This window comes from Babylonia areolata, chromosome 21 (genome assembly GCF_041734735.1).
Source record: "Babylonia areolata isolate BAREFJ2019XMU chromosome 21, ASM4173473v1, whole genome shotgun sequence".
NCBI lineage: Eukaryota > Metazoa > Mollusca > Gastropoda > Neogastropoda > Buccinidae > Babylonia > Babylonia areolata.
The window spans coordinates 56,750,195-56,762,532 of NC_134896.1; the positions used below are offsets into that span (position 1 = coordinate 56,750,195).

Below are 12,338 nucleotides of genomic sequence, written 5' to 3' on the forward strand. Positions count from 1 at the left end.
CCAGAATAAACACCCAGAGAGCAACTCCATAGTCTTCCGAGACTGAAGGATGCCTATAAGTGGGTGAGTGAGGGCGTGAGTAAGTAAGTAAGTAAGTAAGTAAGTAAGTAAGTAAGTAAGTAAGTAAGTAAGTGTTTATTTTATCATCGTCCCGTGTGGCTAATGCGCCCCCAGCGAGAAGAACCCTCCGCCAAGTAACGACCAAACATTAAGCTGTTTTTGCGTTTACTTCTGTCCCGTGTTCATTCTAACTGAACTGAATAAAACATTAAAACAACAACAACAACAAGAAGCACACACACAACAAAAACAACATATGAAACACTTTTTTTTCCCTGTGAAAGCATATTCTGCGTTTTGGCAAACACTTCACTGCTATGAGAGCATGAAAAGACTGACAAACCCAGCTTTCATTCAGAAAGCGGTAGGCAAAAAATGGTTGTGAGTGTGAGGATGGGTGGCCCTTTAACTGAACGGGCGGAACAGGAATGGCGGATGGAGGAGACGGGAGCAAAGAGTCAAGTCCAAATCTCAAGAGGCCACTGGGTGAGCGCGGAGGCCAATAATCAATGCACAGTAGGCAAAATGGGAATAGGCGAATGGGACCTGCATCCCTGCGGTCATCTCAGCTGTGACTGAATTAATCGGTGGGGAACTTCACCTTCACCTGTCCCTTGACGTCTGGTGATGTCGTCGAGGCATCAGTGAAGACATCGTCGTCACCACTCTCCTCCACCTGTCTCTGTCCTTCACCGCTCTCTGGGGTTCCGCCTCAGGTTCTTGCCTGTCCTTCCTTGGATGTTGATGTCTTCCCACATCCTCCTCTGTCTTCCTCGTCTGCGGCTTCCTCCTACGACTCGACTGTCCCTCGCAATCGGTGGCTAACATTGGTGATGATGGAAATGATATCGACGAAAGTCCATCAGAAACCAGATTGATAATGGAAATGATGACGACAAAAGTCCATCAGAAGGACATTGATGATGGAAATGATGACGACAAAAGTCCATCAGAAACGACATAGATGATGGAAATGATGACGACACACGACACCAGAACCAACCACAATGATCATACGACTGGTGTGTATCAGCAGCCGGGTGTCGTGTATCCGTCATTATATGGGAATGCTTACAGGACATTTACAATGGAGTAGGAAGTGGTTTGTTTGACCTTAAGACTCTTTACTGGCTTCAAATATTTTCCAAAGATCTGGGTATGCGCAAAAGGGTATCAAAATGACTTTCAATCATCGGCCTCTCTATGTCTAAAAAAAAAAATATATATATATATAAAATCACAAAAAATAACAATGGCGGATCACGCATGCTCTCTCACCCACCATTACACCAACACCTGCCCACCCACCCACCCACAAACCCCGATACCACCACCAGTAATTGGGATTTAGTTTCCCTAAAGCACAATTTACACAAGTAAATTTATGAAACCTCGTATTCTCAAACCCATGGGCGCATGGTTGTCTGTCTGTATATATATATATATATATATATATATATATATATATATATATATATATATATATATATATATATATATATATATATATATATATATATATATATATATATACGTGTGTGTGTGTGTGTGTGTGTGTGTGTGTGTGTGTGTGTGTGCGATTCACAAGTTGCAGTAACGGTTCTGGTGATTGCTTAATGCTCCTTACCAGAGGCACAGAAAGTGTTAACTGCCTTGTGTTAATGAAAGGTATGACGCCAACAGGCACAGAAAGCTGGTCGCTGTATCGCATGAATTGTGGCATCAGAAACTCTACCGCTGGAAACTGCGAAGTGTCTTTACACCGCAGTCATACTTTCCAGTGGTGAGTTTCCCAGTGCCAGATGACCAGTGGGTGTGCCACACACAGAGCACCTTTTGGTATTGCAATAATAATCTAAGGTATTTTTTCAGCTGAACTTTATTCAGTCTACCGGTCAGTGACACGATGATAGCTTTGAGAGATGAGAGCATCTCCACTATGGCAACAACCACAAGGAAAAAGAAGATGAAGACGACGACGACGACGACGACGACGAAGAAGAAGAAGAAGAAGAAGAAGAAGAATTCCAAGTATCTTATCAACAATTATATTGGACACGAAATATATTCATTATTCGACAGAAGGAGGAAAAAAGGAAAAAAGATGTGTGGAAAAAAAAGAGGAATGGAGGCCCAACAAAAAAAAGGTAAAAAAGAACAGTGGGAGAAAAAGAGGTGGCTGGAGCACCACCATCTCCCTCTCTCCCCACACTCCCCACAAAAGTCATTGTTGGGAAGAAGAAGGTGCTTCTTTGCAAAACGTCTCTAGCCCTGTCCCTGCCCCCCTGGATTTCCTGGTGAACAAGGCCAGGAACGACTCCCTGTAGCGAGACCCCATGGCGTAATACACGAAGATGTTGAAGCTGGCGTTGATGTAAGTCAGTATCTTATTGACCCAAAAGGTAGTCAGGTAGAAGTTGTGGTTCCGCCGCCCAGAGTTCATTTCCGGCAAGAAAAGCCAGCTAAAGCGGCTCACAGCAAAGGGAAAGACGCAGATGATGAACAAGATGGACGTGCCGATCAGCATCTTGGTGAGGGCCACTTCACGGGGAGAGATGGAGGAGGAGGTTTCTGTACGCCACGTCACAACCTGACGAAGTTTGATCGTGGTAATGATCGTTGTAGCGATGACCACTATCATCGCAATTCCTGGCAAACCGGCGCCGAATATGAAGCTGTCTACATAGTCAACCAGGTATTTGTGACGTTTGTAGAATTCCCCAATGAAAACAGTCGTTAAAACGACGCCAGTAGTCGGATCATGAAGGCACCCAATACGCATGCGGAACGCCACAATGAAGTATAGACCCACAACCAGGACATAGACGACGCAGATGACAGTAGCCATGGTTCTTGTACGCATCAGTGTCTGAAATTTGAGCGGCCTCAGAACGCAGAGACATCTCTCGCTTGCTATGATGGCAGACAGGACGAGGGAAACGTAGACAAAGCCCAACAGACCAGTGACATTGTGGTTGGCTAAGAAAGCGTACACAATACCGTACCTTGCTTTGGTGGTAAACTGCAAGAACAATTGCTCAGCATGGATGCATATGGACGCGATCAAGTACAGCTCGTCGGCCAGGGACAAGGCGAAGAGACACAGGTTGACACGATCCTTGAGGCCCTGTTTGTAGAACACCGCCATGTTGATGACGTTTCCTGGCCCGCCAATCAGAAACAACAACACCAGCATGATGTCTTTCGTTACAGACGTAACTGATTCCACCTTCGCGCTCACAATATTATCAGGGTTGTTCCATGGAAGAAACTCCATCTCGTTAAACACGACTTTTTGGCATCCATCTTGCAACGTAATGTTCTGCGAAACAGTTGGTGAATCACCGTGCACCGAGACAGTGTTTTGCAAGGTCGCATTCTCAGTCACATCCGCAACATGGAGAGAAGTGTTCAGCATGATGTCAAGGAAGGGGGATAAAGCTGGGTTCTCTCTGAAGAAAAACAACAACAAAATATATAGAAAAAAGAAGAAAAAACACAACGAGAAAAAAGACAACAACAAACAAACAAACAATAACAAAAACAAAACTGAGCTTATTCGTGGTTTTAGGGGCTTGCAAGACATATTTTGAATTGAGTATTTTGTTAGTATAATCTATTTTCAGTTTACCTGGTACGAAAATGTGACAGTGAATGTATAAAGCGTTGATCATCATCTTCAAGATCCATTTTGCATGATCGCGTGAGGTGTGTTGATGATGCTCGTCCTTCGGATTCAAAGATGACCATGGCTTCAAAAACCAGATGGAATGTCGGTGGCTGTGGGTCCAGAGGTGACTGATGAGGCCAATCCAGGCCCTGAAGGCTCGCCCAAATGTGGGACACAGGTGTGTGGGTGCTGTTGTGGCAGTGGATGCTGTTCGGCCTTGCGCACAGCACGCTCTTGTTGTGCCTTGGTGATGCGCCTGGCTTCAGCTGCACGGGCTCCTGCGATGATCTTGCTGCACCAAGCTGGTCAGAGCAAGCGACTCCCCCGTGTTGATGCCGACGCCCAGGTCTTTGATGGACGCTTTGAGGCAGTCTTTGTAGCGTTTCTTCTGCCCTCTAACTGAGCGCTTGCCCTTACTCAGTTCTCCATACAGCAGCTGCTCAGGCAGTCGACTGTCCGGCATTCTGACCACATGTCCAGCCCACCTGGCCCGGGCTTTCTGCAGGAGGGTGTAGACGCTGCAGAGGCCAGCTCGCTCCAGGACTTCCGTGATCCTCAAGATTGGCTGTACATGATCACAGGAGATGTCAGGGAACAGGTCTCTCACTGTTGTGCAGCTGTGAAGACGTTGTGCAGCTGTGAAGACGTCAGAACGACACGTGACACATGAGACTGAGTTTTAACAGTTCCTCGTCTCTTCAGAAAACAGTTGACGTGTGACAGGCTGTTAGGAAAGGGAGTTCACTCCTGCATTAAAGTTGCCTTGCCACAGGCGCCTGTTGTAGCTGTTGTAAAAGACTCACCAACATCCGGAACGGACTCTCCCCCCAAAAAGGGGGGCATCGATATATTGTTTTTGTGTAGGATTTATACCATTTCCTTGTGATCACACCTTTTCCCGCGCTTGGAATTGGACCTTAAAGCTCATCAGTCGAATGGATTAAATGGAAAAAAAGAAGAAAAAAAAGAAAAAAAAGAAGAAAAAAAAGAAGAAAGAACGAAAGAAAGGAAAAAAAAGAAGAAAGAACGAAAGAAAGAAAAAATTCTGATCTAATTCAATTCAATCAAGGCGCAGTTTAAAAGCTAAAAAATCAACATTGAAACCTCCAGTTCTTGTTGTGGAAACCCTTTTCTTTGTTAGAAGTTCATACCTTTCAGAAAGCGCGGTGTTGCTTGTTTCAGTCACGAGATTCCATTGTTTCTGTACTTGCTTCGCAATTCCGACCTAAAATCACATTCAGCAAGCTTGATTTTGCCCGATGTATTGGCTTAACTAGTAACTTCCTGCAATTTTATCAACAGTCAAGATGAAAAACGATAGATTATGCAGTGAGCACTTTATTTCACATTCCATTTTTGACCGACACCTTTTCTGCACCAATCTAATCACAACGAGACAACAGAATCATATATGTACTGCAGCTTCTCACAAGAAATATCCACAAATTTGCATTTAGTACAGTTACAAAACACTAATGACATTGTAACACATGTTAATAACTATGTAATAGACCACATCTTTTGGAAAGATAGTTCTTGTTTCCAACAGTACACTTTCGGCACCAATACTTGGTTCTTACATCGGTCTTCAAATTAGTCTACACGTAAGCTTGTTCTGCGAAACAATGCAGAATTGTGCACGATGTTGATACGGAACAATGTGGAACAGATAAAGGATTTTCTCCTTCAACATTCTTTTTTTTCAGATACATGCATTTTATGGAGAAATCCAATTTGGAGCATCATAAATATCCTACGGTGAACACACACACACACACAAACACACGCACACACACACACACACACACACACACACACACGCACGCACGCACGCACGCACGCACGCACGCACGCACGCACGCACGCACACACACACACACGCACACACACACACACACACACACACACACACACACGCACGCACACACTATTTGTGTATAATTACTTATCGACACCACATATATCAAAGGTTGGTTTCTCGTCGTTTTCCAATTATTGTGTTGCTGTAAAAAGCAACACAGGCACAGAAAGAGACAATGCCCTCTTTGTAATTGATTGTACGCTTTGAAATCAAAAGAAAGAAAAAGAAAGTGTGTGTGTGTGTGTGTGTGTGTATGTGTGTGTGTGTGTGTGTGTGTGTGTGTGTGTGTGTGTGTGTGTGTGTGTGTGTGTGTGTGTGTGTGTGTGTGTCTGTGTCTGTGCGTGGGTGTGGGTGGGGGCGTGCGTGCGTCTTTGTGCGTGTGCGCGCGCGCGCGCGCGCGCGCGCGTGTGTGTGTGTGTGTGTGTGTGTGTGTACGCGCGTGTGTGTAACCTATATGTAACCTATATGTGGAGTGATGGCCTAGAGGTAACGCGTCCGCCTGGGAAGCGAAAGAATCTGAGTGCGCTGGTTCGAATCACGGCTCAGCCGCCTATATTTTCTCCTCCTTCTCCAGACCCTGAGTGGTGGTCTGGACGCTAGTCATTCGGATGAGACGATAAACCGAGGTCCCGTGTGCAGCATGCACTTAGCGCACGTGATAGAACCCACGGCAACGAAAGGGTTGTTCCTAGCAAAATTATGTAGAAAAATCCACTTGGATAGGAAAAACAAAGAAAAACTGCACGCAGGAAAAAATACAAAAAATGGGTGGCGCTGTATTGTAGCAACGCGCTCTCGCTGGAGAAAACAGCCCGAGTTTCACACAGAGAAATCTGGTGTGATAAAAAGAAATACAAATACAAATATACAACAGAAGTTTGTAAAGACTAGAAATCAATTTCTTTATTGTCAGGAACACAGACAAACAGACACGTGCGCGCGCGCACACACACACACATACACACAAAACCATGCCTTCATACATGTGTGTGTGTGTGTGTGCGTGCGTGTGTGTGTGTGTGTGTGTGTGTGTGTGTGTGTGTGTGTGTGTGTGTGTGTGTGTGTGTGTGTGTGTGTGTGTGTGTGTGTGTGTGTGTGTGTGTGAGCTATTTCACAATATTTATAGAGACATAATCTGGCACACTGTCGTTAATTATTTTCCCCATAATGTTTGTATGTACATGCGCAGGTGTTTATAGTCACGATGTTCCTGGGTGTGGGACCAGTGGTTGGAAAGTCTCTCTCGGAAACAGGTCTTTAGGAACCGTAAGTGGGAATCGAAGGCGTAAGAATATAATCATTTATTACACATAATATGAACTGCTCTTTACAAGCCGTGTTGCTGTGGTGCGTTTGTGTGACAGCGCTGATGGTCGGATGACTCAAAACATGTTTCGATGTTCGTTCTTTCGGTTCGGTAAATCCAGTTGAGTGTTTATTGAATTACTCATTTAATTGCTTATTTGATTATTCAAGTCTTCATGTTTAACAATATGAAAAAAAGAACCCCCCAGAAAAGCACAACCCCTCCTCCTCTCTCCTTCAATCAGGATCTGCCTTGAGCCGGCTTTAGACCAGTGACAGATGACCATTGTCATTGCTTCAGTCTTCAGGGATAGCGCTTTATCAATGTCCGATAACTTGTCGTTTGAGCGAACATCTGATATGGAGTTCAATACATGATTACTTCATACATTTCACTGTACTCACAAGACGAATCACTGCGAAAACCTGGCGCAAATCGTCTAGATCATTAACACATCGTTCGCGGATTTCACGGTGTTGTTGTTGTTGCTGCTGCTGCTGCTGTTGTTGTTCTTGTTGCTGCTGTTATTGTTGCTATTGTTGTTGTTGTTGCTGCCGTTGTTGTTCTTATTCTAAGCGCGTTGGGCTACGCCACTGGTCAGGCATCTGCTTGGCAGATGTGGTGTAGCGTATATGGATTTGTCCGAACGCAGTGACGCCTCCTTGAGCTACTGAAACTGAAACTTATTGTAGTAGTAGTAGTAGTAGTAGTAGTAGTAGTAGTAGTAGTAGTGGTTGTTGTTGGTGGTGGTGGTGGTGGTGGCGGTGGTGGTGGTGGTGCTATTGTTGTTGTTGTTGCTGCTGTTGTTGTTGTTATTGTTGTTGTTGTTGTTGGTGGTGGTGGTGCTGTTTTTATTGTTGCTGTTGTTGTTGTTGGTGTTGTTGTTGTTGTTGTTGTTAAATATGTTCTACTCCATAGAAGGATCGAATGTTCTAGTATTTCTTGTCATTTTGAAAATTTGCGACATATCGTCCATCGGGACTGTACTAGCCAACAGAACTTCCAAACATCCCAGTCTTTCTTTCTGAGCGCTCTGTCAAATTGGCAGACCATAGGCACTGAACTGAGGGTCGGTATGGAGAACAAACAATCCTGTGTCTGTTTCAGTTTCTGCTTCAGTCAGTCAGGCCCTGGGTGCATGCTGTCCATTCGTGTTTCTGAAGGAAGTGACGGTTCTTTGAGAAACTGAAGCTGAAAACGAAACTTCCTGTCGTATTACCATGCCGTGACGAGTGACATATTGACAGACATAATTATATCAGTTAAAACCATTCTGTGCTCTTTTACTCTCCTGTTATTGGGGAAATAAAAAAGATGCCCAAAGCTGATGATGAATCACGGTGTAAACTGGACATGCACCTTTCAGTGCTGTTCCCAAGTTGTTCACGTGACCGGAAGAGGTGGGTCAGATTGATGACAGTGCTCTCCCTTGATCGATGTCTTTGTTTGTTATCTGCCCATCAACGACAGGGGGGCGGGGCGGGGGGGCGGGGGGGGGGGGGGAGCTGTTTCATTCAATGTCTTCTTCGCTCGTGGGCTGCAACTCCCACGTTCACCCGTATGTACACGATTAGGCCTTTACGTGTATGACTGTTTTTACCCCGCCATGTAGGCAGCCATACTCCGTTTTCCGGGGTGTGCATGCTGGATATGTTCTCGGTTCCATAACCCGTCGAACGCTGACATAGATCACAGGATCGTTAACGTGAGTATTTGATCTTGTGCTTGCGTATACACACGAAGGGGGTTCACGCACAAGCAGGTCTGTACATATGTTGCCCTGGGAAACATCTCCACCCTTTTCCCACCAGGCGCCGTTACCGGGACTCGAACCCGGGACCCTTAGATTAAAAGTCCAACGCTTTAACCACTCGGCTATAGCGCCTGTCGTTATTCCCGGGGACCTGAATTCAATCACGTTATTGTGTCAAACGTGACTGATCTCAAGTCCCTATGAACTGAAATAACAACACCCTCATCAACAGCAACAACACAACAACAACAACAACAACAACAACAGCAACAACACAACAACACCCTCATCAACAGCAACAACACAACAACAACAACAACACAACAACACCCTCATCAACAGCAACAACACAACAACAACAACAACAACAACAACACAACAACAACACAACAACACCCTCATCAACAGCAACAACACAACAACAACAACAACAACAACACAACAACACCCTCATCAACAGCAACAACACAACAACAACAACAACAACACAACAACAACACAACAACACCCTCATCAACAGCAACAACACAACAACAACAACAACAACAACAACAACAACACAACAACACCCTCATCAACAGCAACAACACAACAACAACAACAACAACACAACAACAACACAACAACACCCTCATCAACAGCAACAACACAACAACAACAACAACAACAACACAACAACACCCTCATCAACAGCAACAACACAACAACAACAACAACAACAACACAACAACAACACAAAGCACAACAACAACACAACACACACACCCTCATCAACAGCAACAACACAACAACAACAACAACAACAACAACAACACAACAACAACACAACAACAACACAACAACAGCAACAGCACAACAACAACACAACAACACCCTCATCAACAGCAACAACACAACAACAACACAACAACAACAACAACACAACAACAACACAACAACAACACAACAACAACACAACAACAACACAACAACACTACATCAACAACAACAACACAACAACAACACAACAACAACACAACAACAACACAACAACAACACAACAACAACACAACAACAACAACACAACAACAACACAACAACACCCTCATCAACAGCAACAACACAACAACAACAACAACAACAACAACACAACAACAACACAACAACACCCTCATCAACAGCAACAACACAACAACAACAACACAACAACAACACAACAACACCCTCATCAACAGCAACAACACAACAACAACAACAACAACAACACAACAACAACACAACAACAACACAACAACAACACAACAACAACAACAACAGCAACAGCACAACAACAACACAACAACACCCTCATCAACAGCAACAACACAACAACAACAACAAACAGATTGACAAAGAAAGAAAGAAACAAGAATTCCGAACGTCTTTTTGAACATTTCTCAGCAACCTTTCCAATACACCAACGCTTTTTTTTTTTTTTTTTTTTTTTTTTGACGGTGAAGCAGACAAGTTGGTTGGACAAGTGTGAGTGTTTTGTTACCTTTTTATCTTTATTTCTTTTTGTATGGAAAAGCATCAGGTCTGAGCTTATTCACATTTTAAACACAGACTATCATTGTGTCGTTGACTGCCCGCACTTGATAATTTTAGAGATTTATCTCGACAACCAGAGTACAGCTGTGACTCTGTGAGTCGGTCTGTTTACAATCTATCCTTGTGAATACGTCGGATTTACATTTAGGTTATATACCATATCCTGCATACATACGATGAAGAATAGAATAATCCTTTATATGTCGCTTAATGAGTGCACAGTGCACTTGGTGTTTTTTCTTCCTCAGCCAGCCAGTTGGAATGTTCATCGAAACTGATTGTGACCACAATGCCAAACGTGTTTACTATTTTGCGTTGGTTATAAGAAATGCGATACGTTGTCGTGTACCCTAGAGGATTTCCTTAAATCAGTTTTCTTGTCTTGGTTATCGTCTTGTCTTGTCTTGTCTTGTCTTGGTTATCGTCTTGTCTTGTCTTGTCTTGGTTGTCGTCTTGTCTTGTCTTGTCTTGTCTTGGTTATCGTCTTGTCTTGTCTTGTCTTGTCTTGTCTTGTCTTGGTTATCGTCTTGTCTTGTCTTGTCTTGGTTATCGTCTTGTCTTGTCTTGTCTTGTCTTGTCTTGGTTATCATCTTGTCTTGTCTTGTCTTGTCTTGTCTTGGTTATCGTCTTGTCTTGTCTTGTCTTGGTTGTCGTCTTGTCTTGTCTTGTCTTGTCTTGTCTTGGTTGTCGTCTTGTCTTGTCTTGTCTTGTCTTGGTTGTCGTCTTGTCTTGTCTTGGTTATTGTCTTGTCTTGTCTTGGTTGTCGTCTTGTCTTGTCTTGGTTGTCGTCTTGTCTTGTCTTGGTTGTCGTCTTGTCTTGTCTTGTCTTGGTTATCGTCTTGTCTTGTCTTGATCGCACACAGCCAGAGTGGGGTGATGGCCTAGAGGTAACGCGTCCGTTAGGAAGCGAGAGAAACGGAGCACACTGGTTCAAATTCCACACTTCGTCAGCATTTTTCTCCCATCCATTACACCTTGAGTGGGTGGTCTGGACGCTGCTCATTCGAATGAGACGTTAAACCGTGGTCCCCGTGTGCAGCATGCGCTTAGCGTACGTAAAAGAACTCACGGCAGCGAAAGGGTTGTCCCTGGCTAAATCCACTTTGACAGGGAAAGAAATAAAATTCCAGGCAGAAAAAAAAATATGGGTGACGTTCTCAGTGTACCGACTCGTTCTCCTCGGGAAGAGCAGCCCGAATTTCACACAGGGATATCTGTTGCGACAAGAACGTTATCCAGTACGATGCAATGCATTCAAATTCATCACATTACATGACAGCACACAATGCATTGCAGTAAAGTGCAATATATTACAACACAATACATTCCAAGACATTGTATAATATGATATAATACAGCACAATACAGCACAATACAATGCAATACAATGCAGTACAGTACAGCCGTACAGCACAGCACGGCACAGCACAGCACAGTACAGTACAGTACAGCACAGTACAGCACAGTACAGTACAGTACAATGCAAAAACTGCGATCCAGTCCAATCCAGTTTAGTCCAATCCAATCCAATCCAACCCAACTGTTTCTGTATGTCCGTTCTCTGTGTCGTTCTCTGTGCACAGAGCAGTGACCACAAACACCAGTGGGACAGGTGGTTCAGCAGGGGGCCTGGTCTGTCTCAGCGAACTGTGTAAATACTGCTGTGGAGTACTCGGCTATCTGAAGGCAGACTTTCCAGTCTTCTGACAGGCCCCTCTCTGTCTCTGTCTTTGGCTCCCTGTGTCTGTCTGTCTGTCTTTCTCTTTTTGGCAGAGTTCCCAGTGCCCCAAAAGACTTCTCTCTGTTTCTTTCTCCATGTCTCTGTCTGTCTGTTTGTCTGTCTCTCTTTCCGGAGGCAGAGTTTCCAGTGCCCCAAAGGACCTCTCTCTGTCTCTGTCCCTGTCCCCCTGTGTCTGTCTGTCTGTCTCTGTCTGTGTCTGCCTGTGTCTGTCTGTCTGTCTCTCTTTCCGGAGGCAGAGTTTCCAGTGCTCCAAAACACCTCTCTCTGTCTGTCTCTGTCTGTGTCTCCCTGTCTCTGTCTGTCTGTCTGTTTGTCTGTCTGTCTGTCTATGTGTCTGTGTGTCTGTCCGTGTGTCTTTCTCTCTTTTTGGAGGCAGAG

The 12,338-nt window shown here is 44.4% G+C and overlaps 1 protein-coding gene and 1 non-coding gene across 2 annotated transcripts; both read right to left on the reverse strand.

Annotated features, from left to right (window-relative positions):
- Nucleotides 1–2,028: 2,028 nt before the first annotated feature.
- Nucleotides 2,029–5,329, reverse strand: LOC143296492 (galanin receptor 2a-like). The gene is made up of 2 exons (XM_076608454.1): nt 4,882–5,329; nt 2,029–3,512 (listed from the first exon to the last, which is right to left on the reverse strand). The coding sequence occupies exon 2, from the start codon at nt 3,476–3,478 to the stop codon at nt 2,285–2,287; it is 1,194 nt and encodes a 397-aa protein (XP_076464569.1). The 5' UTR covers nt 3,479–3,512; nt 4,882–5,329; the 3' UTR covers nt 2,029–2,284.
- Nucleotides 5,330–8,709: 3,380 nt separating this feature from the next.
- On the reverse strand, nt 8,710–8,782 carry Trnak-uuu (transfer RNA lysine (anticodon UUU)). Its single transcript has one exon. It is a non-coding gene; the product is annotated as a tRNA-Lys (tRNA).
- Nucleotides 8,783–12,338: the final 3,556 nt, after the last annotated feature.

Bases quoted from the DNA above. Each gene is read 5' to 3' on its own strand.
- LOC143296492 (XM_076608454.1), bottom strand. From the start codon at position 3,478: ATGCTGAACACTTCTCTCCATGTTGCGGATGTGACTGAGAATGCGACC.